General features: G+C 36.5%; 2 protein-coding genes and 1 non-coding gene across 5 annotated transcripts; all 3 read right to left on the bottom strand.

The window, feature by feature from the left end:
* Nucleotides 1-6,959: 6,959 nt before the first annotated feature.
* On the bottom strand, nt 6,960-9,375 carry LOC141590985 (glycolipid transfer protein 1-like). Its single transcript, XM_074411475.1, has 6 exons — nt 9,144-9,375; nt 8,680-8,841; nt 7,931-7,986; nt 7,695-7,825; nt 7,470-7,605; nt 6,960-7,356 (listed from the first exon to the last, which is right to left on the bottom strand). The coding sequence occupies exons 2-6, from the start codon at nt 8,795-8,797 to the stop codon at nt 7,189-7,191; spliced, it is 609 nt and encodes a 202-aa protein (XP_074267576.1). The 5' UTR covers nt 8,798-8,841; nt 9,144-9,375; the 3' UTR covers nt 6,960-7,188.
* A 149-nt stretch (nt 9,376-9,524) lies between these two features.
* TRNAI-AAU (transfer RNA isoleucine (anticodon AAU)) lies at nt 9,525-9,598 on the bottom strand. Its single transcript has one exon. It is a non-coding gene; the product is annotated as a tRNA-Ile (tRNA).
* A 767-nt stretch (nt 9,599-10,365) lies between these two features.
* Nucleotides 10,366-16,906, bottom strand: LOC141591988 (uncharacterized). Of its 3 annotated transcripts, XM_074412517.1 has the most exons (12): nt 16,693-16,906; nt 15,983-16,083; nt 15,291-15,386; nt 14,049-14,152; nt 13,065-13,270; nt 12,576-12,698; nt 12,286-12,374; nt 11,821-11,926; nt 11,650-11,747; nt 11,012-11,257; nt 10,737-10,820; nt 10,366-10,637 (listed from the first exon to the last, which is right to left on the bottom strand). In XM_074412517.1, the coding sequence occupies exons 2-12, from the start codon at nt 16,079-16,081 to the stop codon at nt 10,620-10,622; spliced, it is 1,269 nt and encodes a 422-aa protein (XP_074268618.1). In that variant the 5' UTR covers nt 16,082-16,083; nt 16,693-16,906; the 3' UTR covers nt 10,366-10,619. The 3 variants fall into 3 exon arrangements, with proteins under 3 accessions (XP_074268618.1, XP_074268617.1, XP_074268619.1); XM_074412516.1 differs by lacking the exon at nt 10,366-10,637 and having other exon boundaries at nt 10,716-10,820; nt 16,693-16,883; XM_074412518.1 differs by lacking the exons at nt 10,366-10,637; nt 10,737-10,820 and having other exon boundaries at nt 11,078-11,267; nt 16,693-16,883.
* Nucleotides 16,907-17,188: the final 282 nt, after the last annotated feature.

Here is a 17,188-nt window from a genome sequence, read left to right as displayed (position 1 = left end):
TCACCGTCCCCCCTCGCCTTGGGAGGCCTTTCCCACTTCTGACCCTCGTTCTTGCTCAGGGAGAAGACCTCGGCAGCAGATACGACCAGGGGGGTGTGACCATTGTACCGCTTTTGGTAGTACGATCCCGAACTCCCCTCGGCGCCCGCCGAGTTCTGTTTCCTGGCGGACGTTGTCAGACCGTGACTTATTATTGTCACGGCGTCCTTCATCCGGGTTGTCCTCCCGGCGGCTTTTACTCTCTGAGTGCCCGGCCTCGCTGGGGCCTACCCAGGTTTTGTGATAGTCCTCCACCTTTATGGCTTGGTCGGCCATCTTCCTGGCGGAGTCTAGGTTCAGGCCTCCGCACTTGATGAGCTCGTTTTTTAAGTCTCCTCTCGGGAGGCCTTTCATCAGTGCAAAGGCCGCCAGTTCGCTGTTCAGCTCACGAATCTGCTGAACCTTGGCGTCGAACCTCTTCACATAACTTCGGAGAGACTCGCCTCCCTCCTGTTTGATAGCCAGGAGATCCGATGTCTCGACAGCCCTTCTCTTATTGCAAGAATACTGGGCCAAAAATATGTCCCTTAGGTCGCCATAACAGTATATCGTCCCATTGGGTAGCCCCTTGTACCAACTTTGTGCCATCCCATGCAGGGTCGTTGGGAAGACTCGGCACCAAACCTCATCAGGCTGCTCCCATACCGACATGTAAGACTCGAAAGCCTCGGCATGGTCGGTTGGGTCGCTTTCTCCTTTGTATGATATGGGCGGCAACTTTAGCTTAGTCGGCACCGGGACCTCTATGACATAGGGGTTGAGGGGCTATCTGACCACGTGTCGAATGACACGCGGCGATCGGCTCCTCGCATCCTTAGTCCGGCTCCTCTCCCCGTGGTGGGAAGGGCTTCTTCTCCGACTCTGGTGAGTCGGGCTTCTTCTCCGACTCTGGTGAGTCGGACTTCTTCTCCAACTCTGGTGAGTCGGACTTCTTTCACTCCTCTAGGGCAGGGCTCGTCGGTGTTGCGGCGACACTGTCCTCCCGCGAGTGCGGGAAGGACTCAGGTCTACCACTGGCACTCTGGGCTCCCCTGGCGTCTTGACATGGTCAGCTTCCTCCAATGCTCCGTTCAAGTTTCTCGAGTCACTTTTTGGACCCCGGTCTCCTGGGGGTGCCGCCGCTCTTGTCGTTGTGACAAGATGAGTCGGCGTGCTACCCAAGAGGTCCAGGAGTAGCTTCGGTTAGCTGCATCCACCACATGTCCCATGATAGTGACTTGGTCGGCGGGCAGCGGTGTATCTTGTTCCTTTGGCATCCCGTTCGTCGTATCGGTGATACGGCGGTGGGGATCGCCCGATTTCGTAGTTGTGGAATGTGTCATCTTGGTAGAATTCAGTTTCCACAAGCACCATCTCTGGTTGTTTCGACATCTTCTTAGCTTGTTGGGTGGGTTTTGTTTTGTTTGGGAATGAATGTGACTAGCTTCTAGTATCTTTCCCCACAGACGGCGCCAATTGTTCCGGGTGTAATTTCAGAGCAGTATTGTTTACCACGCAAGCTTGGTGAATGGATGTCTTTCCTTGCCTTGACTCTTCCTCTCGGTCTCTCCTGAAACAATGAACGAACTGAGGGCTCGGCTTTGCACCGAGCGTACTCACTCCGACGCTCAAGTCAGTGAACTTAAATGGATTAAGTTGTGTGTTACTTGACAAAGTATATTGTAGAGAGATAAAGGAGTTTATACCAGATGAATAGTGAGTTTTAGGTTAGATTATGGATCCTTTTCTCGTTGAGAGAAGTGGAGTATTTATAGACTTTCACCTTTTGTCACGTAGTGGTCAAGTGGCCAAGTGGCTAGCATGTGGAAAGACTGTTCTACCCTCGGCCGAGGGACGCATGGCAGGCCGGCTGACTCCATGCCGAGGGGTCTTGAATATGAGTACGCGGATATGTCTCCCGGCTGGCGGTTGCCCAGCCGAGACCCAAAGTGACCGGCCGACAGGCTGCGTCGGTTAGGCGGTCTAACATGTTGACTTGCTGTCTCTTGATCTTTGACCTTGCTCAATATGTTGACTCGGTCAGCGGGTGCAGAATATGCCTCATCAAATAATAATATAATATTTTATGGATTAATAAAATTAAATGGTTTATGTAGTCTTTTAAGTAAATTGTATATATATATATATATATATATATATATATATATATATATATATATATATATATATATATATATATATATATATATATATATATATATATATATATATATATATATATATATATATATATATATAGAGTCAAGTTCAAATGAGTCCACCTAATAAATATTTGAGTCCCTAAGTCCTAATCTAAGCCATTGATCTTCTAAGATTGATGGTTGAGATGTTAAATTTTTAAGATGAAAACTTTAATGTTTTATAAATGAAACTTTAATCTATAAGTGTAACTTTAATCTTTCATAAATGAAACTTTAATATTTAAAGTTATTTTATAAAAAAAAAAATTAATTTATGTTATAAAAATTAATTTTAAATATATAAAATTGATTTTTGAGTGTAATTTTAGTGTTTTCGAGTGAAACTTTAATGCTAAAAATTGAAATTTTAATTTTGTTAGACAATTTCTAATATAAAAATTTGAATTTATTTAATTTTACTAATTTATAAATGTAACTTTAATGTTTTCCGAATGAAACTTTAATAATAAAAATTGAAATTTTATTTTTTTTTAGATAATTTCTAATATAAGATTTTGAATTTATTTAATTTTACAAGTTTATAAATGCAACTTTAATGTTTTACGAGTGAAACTTTAACGGTAAAAATTGAAATTTTAATATTTTTAGACAATTTTAATATAAAAATTTGAATTTATTTAATTTTACTGATTTATAAATTTAACTTTAATGTTTTACGAGTAAAACTTTAATGCTAAAAATTAAAATTTTAATTTTTTTAGACAACTTGTAATATAAAAATTTGAATTTATTTAATTTTAATGATTTATAAATTTTATGTTTTATGTTATTTAAGTCCGAGTATAATTAGTCCATATCAGTAACTTTCTTCCATATAAGCATAACTTTAGCCCATTGACAGTGAAACTTTAATGCTTTGGCTTGTGAATCTTTATTGCTTGCGAGTCATTTTATATAGTCAATCTGCCGCCACCACCAACAACACTAACCACTGCCGCTGCCAACCAATAAAGACAACCTCCTTTAACTCCCACCTGAACCACCACTACCACGCCGGCCACCAGCGCTCACCCACACACGACCCACCACCACCATCATCACGGTCCACCTATGACCAACATCAACAGCCCAAAAAAAAATAAGCAAATCAGAAAAAAAAAAAAAAATACACAACTTCACAGCATCTGCAACAACTCCCACCACCGTCCCATTACACGACCCACCACCACCCATTAAATTTGACTTCACAAAAGAAAAAACAATACAGATCTGAAAAAACAAGTAAGCCAACGCCGACAACACCACCATCGACGACCAAAAACAAGCCAAACGCCGCCATCCCTGATTTCACAAAAAAAAACAAAAAAAAAGCAAATATGAAAAAACGAGTACAACCCACGACTCCTCCATTCATCGACTCGCCTGATGCGAAAGGGAGAAGATGAAACAACAAACATCAAACACTTTTTTTCAGATCTGAAAAACAAAAGCAAAAGGGAGAAGAAGGAGCGGAGTTGGTGGTGCGTGGTGGCCAGTGGAGGAGGCGTTGTTATTGATGGGGTGGCGGCAACAAGTGAGGTGAGAGGCGTGGTGAAGGGCTGTTGCAGTGGTTGTTGTCGAAGGTGTGTGCGGTGTGTGTTGTTGTCTGTGGTGGGGGCTGCCGGTGGTGGTGGTGGTGGTTGTAGTTGGCGGCGGCGGAGTTAGAGAGAGATGAGAGGGAAAGAGTATGAAGAGAGAGAAGTGAGAGATTGGTGAGGAAGTGAAATGAGAGGATGGAAGAGATTAGGGTTTTTCTTGTCTTTTATATCTCAGCCTTTTATTTTGCTCTAATCCTAACCATTCATTTTTTCAGATCTAAGGGCTGAGAATTGGACTTATGGACTCATCTAAGAAAGGTGGACTTAGTTGAACCTAATTCTATATATATATATATATATATATATATATATATATATATATATATATATATATATATATATATATATATATAGATATATATATAGATCATAGAGGTTGGGTGAAATGTGAATAATAAACTACTCTTTTTTTGTCATTTTTTTGCTACTCCTTTGTCTCCTCATCTTTTTGGCTTGTTAATTAGTAATAAATTAAATAGATAATTAAAATGTATAGAAAGTAAATTGATTGCTAAGCTTATGTGGAATTAAATTAATTGCTAGTGACATGTGGAATTAAATTTATTGCTTTTGCCTAACCTTTTAATTATATAGTATAGATTTTTTATGTTTAAGACCTTATTTTTCTCCTTAATCATTTAATATAAATATATTACTCCCTCCATTCCATTTTTATTATCCCCTTTTTTAATTTAGTATGATAAATTAGTAATTAATAAACTACCACTAATATCCCTAAGTTTTTAACTATCATTCACCCTATCAACATTATATTATCCCTCTTGTTCTTAATTAAAGGAATAGGGTAGTAATTTTATGCTATTTATTAAATCATTCTCAAAAAGGAAAGTAGGATAATAAAAGTGGGACGAAGGAAGTACACTAAACTAACCGCTTCTTCATCTTCTCCGACCAATCTTAACACAGTTAATGTATTATACAACTGGTTGTATATACAACTTATTCAATGTAATTGAGCTTTGTTATAAAGTTATTGAGTTCTACTAACAAAATTACCGAGCTATTTAACAAAGTTATTGAGCTTAACAGAATAATTTTTAAGCTCAATAACTTTGTAAAATAGCTCAATAACTTGTAAAATAGCTCAACAACTATGTGTAAGAGTTCAATAACTTTAAGGCGGTTATACAATCCTACTATACAACTGGTTGTAGGATAGTATTTGTGATCTTAACAACCCCCTTTCTATACCTATCTCAACCATCTACTCATCTCTCTTCTCCTCCCTCTCTCCCTCCATAACCACCTTCCATCTCTCCCAACCAAAGTCTCTCCTTCTTTCCCGACTCAACCATCTCTACTCTCTCTATGGCCTCCTCCTATACAGACATATCATATTCTAATTTTATCCACTCTAGATGACCACTTTTGCAATAGGAGTTAACCAAACTAACTCAATTCTATCCGATTTTGGTCCTTCTGCTAATACAAGGTCTAGAACCTCTACAAGCCCCTACGTCAAGAAACCAATGCCTAATCTGAGTACTTTTGAGTCGTTAGAGCAACTTTGTCTGGATCTTTGGAGCCAAATCCCAAAGATTAAAAAGTTAGTTTAAGGAATAACATCGTTGCTCATAAAAGGAAGCCTGTTTAGAGAGTCTAGAATGCCACTTTCATCTTTCCTCTTTTGGCCAAGCAAGCTCAAGGAGACTTATTAGAAGCCTTTTTGGTCTCTTTCTACTTCAGTTGGGGTTTAGATTATGACAGCTAACAAGTCCAACCTTTCATAAATAATCCAAGAGCTTGGCAAATAAGGCATGATGTTTTATGCTTTATGCTTTTCAGTTTTAGGCTTGTTGTTATTCCAGTTTGTGTAAGATATTATAAATGTTTATTTGTACTCTTTTATGAGCCATTTGTGGCCCTTAGATGTTACTTATACGCACAAGGTGTAAATTCTTAGTCTATATAAACCAAGGAGCAAGAAGTTGTAACACAGATTATGTTGAATGAAAATTGAAACCTTTATTTCTCTAAACCCTACTCTTGGTTATGTGCTTGAGTAAACCTTCTTTTATTTACTAAGTGGTGGAGGTTTCAGCAGTTGTCCTTTGCTGTATGTTGGGATAGCCTCTAATCTTAAGTCATTGGTTGTGTGCTTTGGCTAAGATATATATCCTGGTTACATTGTTTAATTCTTGTTCAAACACATTCCTTTGCATTGTTAACCTGTTTTTGCTATAAACATATCAAGCTTTGTATTTTAGGCCAATTTTCTCATCCTCTACATGTTAAAAAAGCCAAGCTGCTACTTGACTTCAATAAATTACTAAATAACGTCGACAATATGTAATGAATTTCCTAATTTACCTCTCATCCCAACCCAAACATTTCAATCAAACTATCGACAAACAATTTAATAGACAAATCAAAACTAACAACTAATATCGAATAACAAACAATTTAAGAACCTTAGATTTGATTCACGAATCCAAAAACATTAAACTCATCGACGGAAAACGAATAGTTTTTTCTAAAATCAAAACAATGAATTACTAAGTGAATGATTATTAAACTTATCGACATAAAATGAATTTATTTTAAAAAAGAAATCAAACGTCGAATTACTAATCATGTCAATGTAACTAATAGACTTAAAACGAAATCAAAGTCAAACGAATCGATATTAAGTAACGGTCAACTTTAAACGGTCATAACTTAAGTTATAGACATGATATTAAAGTAATTGCAAGTGGAGGTGATCTCTTATCCTCTTACCCTTCTAACGGTAGGTCATACGCCCCCTACAGACAAGAAACAAGGGAGATACGGCCGTTTTACAAAAATGCGACGGTGTAGGAAAACTTTCAACATGGAAGTATGGAACGTACATACACATCCAGACCTAGATTTGAACGTGAATAGTCCATCCATGTCCGAGCTTAGAGTTGGACGTGAATGGTTGTCATAACTCGTAAGTAAGAGATTATTTGCCAAACTCTACAGGAGTTGTTATTTGTGTATACCCATATAAGAAGCCCAGTCACGGATTCAAGCAAGCAAGTTAAAGACTCTTTATAAACATATGAAATCTCGGGAATTTTGCTTACCAAGAACTTATGATTATCTTCACGTCCAACTCAGAATTTTGCTTACCAAGAACTTAGCAAGCAATGGAATAAACCTTAAAGAGTAAATTTTCCATAAATATTCAGATGTTAACAATTTACAAATTTTGCAATGTTGCAAATGAAAGGTAATTGACTCGGTAACTCGACCATCTATTGCAAAGATGTTCACAGAATATGTACACGGTACACAAGGTAAGTTATATGCAGGATACATCAGTTATCTTTGGAAATACTGATTGAATTTGTAACTGAAAGTAGTGCCGAGCAACTATCTTCGCTTCAAGGAGCTTTGAAGTCATCAACTCCGACACTTACCAAGAACTTATGATTATCTTCAAGCACTGGTGCAAACATTTTGCATAATTTATCAATCTCAGCATTTACTTCGCTACTCATGCCTACCCACTCCATAAATTTCTTTCTTTCTGGTACTAGCTTAATAAGCACCTGCTTTTTTTAAAAGAAAAACATTGATCCCATTAGTCATATTAACTGGGCTTAAAACTGACCCGTCCCGTTTGACAGGTCTACTTCAGGGTATAATTAGCGCGATTACATACCTTGAACGTAGAGATAGCAATCCAACCATGCCATTTCTTAAGGGTTTTCTTGTAAGAATCTTTACAAGCCTGTGACATTGACCATTCAGGATGCTCTAACAAGTTGCTGAAAAAATGAACCATAAAATCCATAGCCCTGAAACATTGTAATATGATTAGATAAAGGATTAGAGACGGATTATCGACCATTTAATTATTTACATAATATAAATGGTAATAATAAACCTGTTCAACCAGACAAATCCATTTGTACAGCTTGATGTACTCCTAGCTACTTTACTTTGAACCTCCTCTCTTGTTATGGTGTATAATTCACTGTATTTTGACGGGTTTGAAGCAAATTTCGACTCCAATTTCTGAGAAAAAAAAAAGAGAAAAACAAATATGTTATCTATTGTAAAACTCCACCAAGACAAAACAGACTATATCAAGATTCATTAGTGCAAATTGATGATACTTACCAAAATGTGATGCGCAATATCAGCCTTTATGCATGACATCGACGGGCCGAAATGGTCTGAAACATATATCTATTGTAAGACTCCATGAATAGAAATGTAGAGTTAAAGAACAGAAATCAAAACTTGAACTGAGCACAAGTTTTATACACCTTAGATAGACAAAGGCAAAGTTCGAGCTAGATAATGAAGAAAGCAAAATCGTTTATAAGTCGAGTTAACATGTTAATTGATCTCAAATCATATTTAGCCAAAGACTTGTGTTGTTCTTGTTTTGCAACATCTTGCATCATCTACCCTTAACAATTTTCCAAACACCAAATCAAACATTAATTAAGACCTAAGTGATACTCCTATCATATGTAGAGTCGGCAAACAATGACACGATACGAAAATACGACACAAACCTGATTAAAACTAGTCTACCAAATATTTATGTCATTTCACACAATGTCAGCTAATTTCAGTATAATCAACCATTTTTTAACGATGTCGAATTTTCAGCTAACTTTTCAGCTGTCTTTTCATGTACCAAACAAATCATCTAATCATTTGTTTAATTTTAATTGAAATACGCCTCTTAAAAAATAAAAAGCAAAAATATAAATGAATGACACGAAAGGAGTAATTTTTAAAAATGTGGTTTCGAACAAAATCATTGATTATTGGTTTGAATAGTTAAAAGAGTAATAGTAGTATAATACTAGTATTTATTTGTGAAGATTGGTAGTTGAGGAGCATATACGGTATACCTATAAGAGGCAAGAGAAGTTTGCACAAATCTAAGAAAGACTTGGTGAGAATATTCCCCTCTTCAGATTTAATATGCTTTACTGCATCCAATGCATCACTAAACACGTTTCCTTCCATTCTTCCACTTCACTTCATCCAATTCTCTAACAATTAACCTGAATCTAATATACATATTTCAGACTTGCGGTTGATTGTGTGTGTAAATTAAAATTAACAATTAACCTGAATTAAAGTCATCAGGGCACAACAAATAATGCAATAAAGAAAACTCGAAAATTTTATCTACAAATTTCGATATATGAAATTGGTGGAGGGTATATAATCATAAGCCTTGAAGCAAATGCGTGCTTAAACATTAGAAGAATGAGCAGTAAGTATTGAACAATAATCATATTAAACCGGAAAAGCGACTAAAAAACAAATTTGTAACAAACACCACAATCAAGAAATCAAAGAAAAATACCTCAATACTCCCTATATCTTAGATTACCTAAAATGGTTTCGACTGAAATGGTTTCGAGTCGAAATGGTTATTTTGAAGAGTAGATAATAATCATGTAGAGATGAAATATGGATAGATGATAAGTGTGTAGAATAAAAAAAATATGCACGTAATATGTTTACGTGTTATTGAGAAGCCAAAAACAAGTGAGATAGTGATGATGTTAATAATAAGGAGAAGAACAAGTTGAATTACCTGAAGTTGAAAGAAATATACGTAAATACAGAGACAAAAGAGAGAAGGAATTCTGAAAGATAGTTAGGGTGTTATCAACGGCTTTTTCGTCATGCATTTTTATACTGAAACGATGTCGTTTTCATACGGTAGTTGACTTAAAAAAAGTGGCCTATGCAGGTCTCGAACCTGCGACCTTCGCGTTATTAGCACGACGCTCTAACCAACTGAGCTAATAGGCCTGTTGATCTTTTGTTTTGGAAATGTTTATAAGTACTCCCTCCTATTCTCTATAATCTTCCACATTTCTTAAAACGATAAATTTACTAATATCTTCCACTTTTCTTATTTGTCAACCATTTGTGGCTATAATAATTTTTGACCCCACATTCTCTCTCCCACATTCATTTTCATCCACATATTACCATCCCACTAAATTTTTGTCTAAAACTAATGTGGAAGATTATAAGGAATAAGAGGTCGTACCTTTTTCCGTGGAATGTACACACATTTTATAGGTCAAGGAGAGAGCGGTATAGAAGATAAATCCGACGACATTGTAGGAGATGATTGTTTAGCCAAATATTTATGTGATATCAGCTTGTTTAGCCTGATATTAATTTTTCGTCTATCTTTCACGATGATTTTTCGTTTAAATGACGTAGTCGCTAATGTAAAGATCAAAATTAGTAAGGAACAAAAAATACGTAAATAAAAAATGGTGTTGAATAAGCTATAACTCGTGATCTACATTTCAGACTCGTATCATCAAATTATCAAAACTATTCTTTTGCTGCACTTTGAACAAGAAATTTCCTCTTACACACGCTTTCCTCTTACACACGCTTCTGCGTATCCAAGAAGCGGAAGTTTTTTTTAAACAGCGGACTTTGTTTTTAACAAGAAGCATTTTATCAAGGCTAAAAAGCCATAGAGCTGTGGAGGAAAAAAAGGGGGGAAAGAAAAAGCCTAGGATTTATGATATCAAAGCGTCTTGCTTGTGACTATATTTTATGTTCAGATGAAAAATGGAGCCTGTATTTCCCTTGATTATCAGTTGGTAATATCCTTACATACAAATTTAATCATCAAAATTTTCAGAACAAATTTTGTCTTCCTTCCATTGATGGATTCCCTACGAATTTCCGTACCAGGCAGCACAGTCTAGTACTGTTTCTGCAACAAGGCTTGATAACAGAAAGACATGCTTCACAGTGAATCGAGGACTTATTGTCCCGGCAAACTGGAGACATAAATTTGCACTTATGAAGACTGCTGAGCCTGGAAAGAAACCGAATAACAGTGCCATACGATTAATGATTCGTCGAAATATAATTTACTGAATTGACAAAGAGAGAATCAGACAAGGATGAAACTCACCCTTTTAAGAAACTTTTTCTGAATTTCCAATGCTTCTTTACACGCTTTTTTAGCATCTATACTCCCAGTTACATCACCCAGAATCTGTAGGAACACAGGAGACCAAATTTGTAACATTCAGGGAAATTGAACTATCAAAACTTATAATGTTAATTTCCGTGTAAGAATGCCTTGCGTAAATCACAGTAAATCTAAAACAGTAAAACCTCATGAATATAGGTGAGAATAATGTAGCAAAGTTTTTCTTAAACAGAACACTGAGGGAGGAAAATAACCTCGACAACGTCATCTAGACCTTTGGCTTCCTTTAAGATTCGCTTGTGCTTGTTTTCAAGGAGGCTTGCAGCAAGGAATACTGCTAATGCACTTTGATAGTCTTTACACCCAGTTCTTACATTGTACCTTTCAAATTTCCCATAGCGTTTCAGCATCTTCTCATTCAAGTTCGCAGTGGTTGCATCAGCAGCACTCGTCTCGTATAACAAGAAAGTGTTGGGGTTGTACTCCATGGCCCACATTAACTGGAATGGACTTTAAAATTGAAGTTAAACTCCACGGTAGATTATTTAACGAGTACATTTACTAAAACGATCAACCAAGATTAGATCGGTGAAGATCCCACAGTTGGCGATCTCAGCAAACAGCTCGTGTTTGAGCAAAGAAATAACGAATGACATTGGTCTGATAATCTATAAACTGGCACACTTGTAGACATATTAAATCAAACCCTAAAAAAAACGTTGCTCGAACACTTCATTTTAACCTTAAATACCCATGTTAGATTCTGGACACTCGGACCCAATAGCCAATATCAAGGATTCTTTTCGAATATAGTCCAGATAGCCAGGCACATACCACGTCCAATACCCGATCGACATAGCTAAAAAGTTATTGAATCACAATATTTTCTTACCTCCCAAAGATACAAAGCATCAACAAATGAGAACTCTCTTCGAAAAAGCACCATCAGCATGCGAAAGGCAAACAAATACTCCCCTGCATCTAATTCCTCTGCCAAAAATAGCGCAATACAGTCAGGTTCACCCAACAATTATCCCCCTCTTTGAATATAGAACCAACCTACCAAGGTGCTCATGTAATTTAGGGTCGACGACTTTGATTATTGCTGAAAGTGTACTTAGGCGAGCTTGCACCCCTATTGAAGTTGCACTTGTCTTGAAATTGTCCCTCTACCATGTCCATGCATGATCAAAGAACATGTAAGAGAGTCAGCTAAAAGTCACAAGGGGTGTCCATGTAACATAAGCTATTTAGCCATCATAGAATACCCCACAAACATATTCAGATTCCAAATGATAGGCCAAGGCATAAATTAGTTTGTTATTCCATTGAGCAGTTTCAGCACATTGAAGTGTTTACGCTGCATAAAACTAATTGTCTGACTAAATATGAAATATAGAAAAAATTCTAGACAACTCAATGGCAGAATGTCCATCTTAGACCCCACTTCTTTTCAAACAATGGGAAGAAAGACTACAGCAGGTATACAGTTCACTACATACGGAGTACTTGGTTTCAGGTTTCTTACCAATCTACGCATAGCACGCTCAAAACACCAATAGGCATCTGCTTCATTTTCAAGAAGTATAACCATTGGAGAACAAATGTCATTCATCCCTGTCCACAAGTTGAAGTAACAAGTTCAGATTCCATAATCCTACATCAAACTGAACAACAGATTGGTTGAAATTCTTACGTCACATTCAAACCAAGTTGGATTCTGTTTATAAATATTCACACAATAATGCGCTACTCTCGGTGTCTCTCATTCTATAACAGCTAACTTGGGGAACTTGTGTTGAGGAAAACAACAAGTACCTTGAACATAACTGATATCACTATCCAACCAAGCATATACAGCAAGAATATTCCAGAGTTTTGCCTGGTTAATTTCATTTTGATAAAAGACAAGCGCCTGATCTGTTCGTACAACATCCAAACCTGCAACAGGCAAAATCAATCAGCAAAGCAGCATAACAGAAAGACTAGCTCGTGACGTGAAGACCATACAAAAATGTTTTTAGAAAGAAGAGACAAGGGGAAGCTCTTCCTCGACTCTCACAATTGCACAGATTCAAGTTAACAATAGATGTAAATCTATGTAACTATGCCAAAAGTATCTTACAAGTCCTGCGTTGCTTCGGCTCAGTTATGGATGTTGGATACGGTACATATCCCGGCGTCGGACTTGTCACGACTTAAATTTCGTGACAAGCATCATGAACACATACAAACTACTACTTCTGAATCTCATGATTATGTAACAAACAAAACAAAACAAAAAACTTCCAGAAAAGTTACACATACCTATTTGAGGCAAAACCTGCTTCCACTGAATCACTTTCTTCTGTAAAGCAGGATCAAGAGAATCAGGGAATCCTGCACCATTAGCACCCTCGGCATTTTCTATTGGTTGGCCTTCATCAGTTATAATGGGTGTTGTGAGAAACTTTCCACTACCAATAGTGGGTACCATCTTCTGACATTCCGCTTTCCATTCATCATACTGCTCTCTAAGTCCAATATAATATACCAGATCTTGTCAATATACACAGATACAAATGTTTGCACAACCACATGTTCACTCTAATGCAACAATACTATACACAATGACAAATTCTTAGAATATCACACTATTTCAAGCATTGTTTTTTCCCTATATTAAGGAATACTCATATTAGGAAGCACAACAGATATAACAAAACCCTCCAACCTCCAATTGCGAGACTAATCCATTATTCCATCAAATAACCCTGCATATATACCCATTAACCCATTTACTCTAACTTTTAATTATTATATGGGTTAATCTCATGATTAATATCTCTATGAGCCCATCTCATATGAGACCAGGTGTGAGTGTCCACCCTCAAAATAATCATAGTGAATTTGGTAAATAGATCTATAAGGGAAAGTACTGTCGGAAAGACCAGATAATCTGCTATGACACCGACAATGTTAAAAAAAGGACTAACAATATCAAGATTACTATCCCTATATTATTGAGCAAAAACAAAAACGGTGATTTAGATATAGCGAAGTTTCCCAAATGATTTAAAATTGTTAAGAGAAAGCATTAGTAATCTTTGCTCCATGACATGGTAAAGTTTAAAATGCAAGGTTTGTTTGAACCTATTTTATCTCACGATTCTCACCATCAAAACCCCTTATGCTGTAATGAATGCAAAGCGCTCCTATTCCAGAAAGCCAAATGTAAGTTGATTTTTTAAGTTATAGGATCTCTTCGCCACTGCATAAATAATAATTGCATAATTGCACATTTTCCAATACCTGCGCCGTTGCCTGAGCAGACTGCGGTCATCGAACGTGCTATTTGGATCATAACAGCCCAGCAAAAATTCCCACACAGCACCTCGGACTGAGGGGTGAACGCCCTAACAGAGATACAAAATTGAATGGTATAAGTATAACCCAACATCTAGGTGAAAATTATGGGAATTTGTTAAAAATAAAATATATCCCCTCCATCCCAAAATAATATTCTCATTCAGAGTCTTCAAGACGTCACTTTGACACTATTTTTCTCCAGTTATATACGGAGTACTTTTTTTGCTTAGAAGAGATTTTTGTGAAAGACCATTTTTATGATGAATACAAATATTTTATGATCATGTACTCGTAATAATTTTTCACAGAATAAGTATTTGTAAATAGAACAGCAAGTTCGCATATAATGTAACTTGCTAGATGCGTACAGTTCATTTTGATAAGGCTATTGAAACAGGGAGAGAATAAGGAAACGAAAGGCCACCATAAGTTAGCTGTTGGCAATGAAAAGTCGTTCCAATATGTACTAATAAACAATATGGTAACATTTTGAAAGAAAATGGAAGGATTCAAAACGAAGAAGAACGGATTTAGATCTCCTGTTGTTTAGCAAGGTGAAAAATGTCAGAAGTTGCAGAATATTGTCACAAGCTAGACCCGTTGCATAATTTAGTTTCAAAAGTCATTGCCAAGCAAAGGGAGTTTATATCGTCAAAAGGGAATGCTATGACTTTCTAGTCTTACGTCTTTTGGATGCTCTGTCTTAACATTTTAAGTGAAACAATTAACTCGGAAACAAATATTTAGTCCATATTAGATTCAAAATAGGACAAATTCCAATAATCCTGGTTGCTCCTAATATCTGCATCCAGTATGTTCCCCCATAATAACACTCTATCATATCTTTCTATTAGTATGGGATAACTACACAATTATTCGAAAGGCCACAAGACAAGACCCAAGTCCCAAGTGCCTTTCATATCCCATTATCACCAATGACTTCCAATTGAGTTGTCCAAAAACCACTACTTTATATAACTCTCAAACAATGAACCGTCACGACAAAAGACTAAAGTTCATCATGCAACCAAATTCATAGTCACACTCACACGTGACGTTTATCCATGCAAGAACAGCAAAGTAAAAACAGCTTAAATCTACAAGAGATGTTTAACTTTCAGCTATAGAGATAAGGTAAGAATAGATAAATAGAAAATAACTAAGACATAAGCAGAAACAATTTACCCCACGCTGAATCCGTCTTAGCGCACTTGCAATGTCCAAATTACCGTCTTGGGAGAATGAAGCAAGCCACCTTCTTTCACTAAGAGTTTTCCCTGCCTGCAAAAAAAGGGGAACGAAAACATACCATACAGGGAAAATTAATTACCAGATATCTATTCATATTCCACAGTTATGAAATAGAGAAACATTGATCACAGTTTCGTAATTAACCATCACTTTGCACAACTGTAAGGTTTTTAGCACAAGTTTGCGATGATAACGTGCAAAGGCAATAACGACACAGTAATGATGAATATACAATAATGAATAGATAGACTTACAGAGTTACAGCAACCAAATGATAAGAAGAGCTATAATCAATAGGTGTCAAATACAGAAATGACAACATTACTCAAAAGTCTAAAGAGCTCTTGCTGGTGGCGACATACGGGGTAGGGACTTGGATGTCCGTTGCCTTACCCCTGTGAAAACTGACAACGACACAAAGAGGTTCTATTCGGATGACACTGAGTGAAAAAAAGGCATCAAAAAAATACATCCAACGACTCCAACGTTACAATTGAAAAAAATACCGCCAACTGAGTGAGTCATTTCAGTTTATTCTATCAAACATGACCCGTAACTAAAAAACAGCGAGTCATAAGAAAAAACCAAAAACAATACGACGGAGTAAGTCAAAGAAATGTTCTCACCCTGAGCTTGAACCGTGGTTTTGGGACACTGTCTTGGCACTCGGGTCTAATAGGATAAAATGTATCCAGTCCCGTTTGGGTTGATCTTCTTAAAAACATATCTGTCAAAATAAACATTGGTGTCAACAACAACAACAACAACATGCGGGATAGGGGGCGTCGGATGTACACCAAGAAACTAAATTTATCATAATTATCACCACATAATCCAAAGCTGAGAACTTTTTTCCATTCCTTTGCTACAAATACTTCATTTCCTCCCTAAATTCTATACTTTCTTTATGAATAGCAATAATTACACTACTACAACACAATCCATAGGTAAAGCCATATCGGAGGATCTAGGGGGCTAGCAGGGGCACTCGCACCCCATGAATTTTGAAACATTTGAGATTTTTACTTAAAATTTCGAACTTTTTCCTAGTTTACCTTATTTCATTAGTAATTCGCAACCTAACGTGAAATTCTGGCTCCGCCACTTGGTAATGGGAAACAAAATGTATCACAATATTAAAGATAACATCATTCAAGAATGAATAGATTAAAAAAAATGCACAACCCCCAATTCAAAACATGCCATCTTAAACATTATGAAATTCCTAATCATATAATATATGATAAACAAACAATTGGGTAAATGAAATCAACCAAAAAAATGCAATTAATCAATATAACGATGAACATAACATAAGATAAATGATGGGTGTCACCTCTAATTTTGAGCTGCGATATGAATTAGCATGACATTATTCTCTTAATGCTCCTATTTATATAAACAAGATTAATAATCATAAAAAAGGGTTTTTTGTGATTTGGGGAAGAAATTGATGAGAAAGAGAAGCTGAAGGAAATGCAGAAGGGTGGAAATGAGGTGGTTATTATTGTTATAACGGTTATGTTCCATTTATTGGAGAATTCCACCATGCCTGATTTCTTGTATTTTACAGCTTATATACGGAGTACTTCTCAATGACAATGAGGGATAAACCCGACAAATTCGTCTTTACAGGTACATTTAAAAATATTTAACGCGTAAAACTCGCGTTGGCAAACGTGAAAATGGAAAGCGGTAGGGTGGAGTTGAATGGCGGAAGTATTTGAGAACATTGACAAGGGAAAATAATGTAAAATGCATGTTTAGTTGGTTATACGTGACAAAACTCTAATTACGTCTCAATCATTTGTTTAACTTTGATAAGAATACGT

Source organism: Silene latifolia, chromosome 7, assembly GCF_048544455.1.
Source record: "Silene latifolia isolate original U9 population chromosome 7, ASM4854445v1, whole genome shotgun sequence".
NCBI lineage: Eukaryota > Viridiplantae > Streptophyta > Magnoliopsida > Caryophyllales > Caryophyllaceae > Silene > Silene latifolia.
This window is presented reverse-complemented; position numbering and strand designations above follow the sequence as displayed.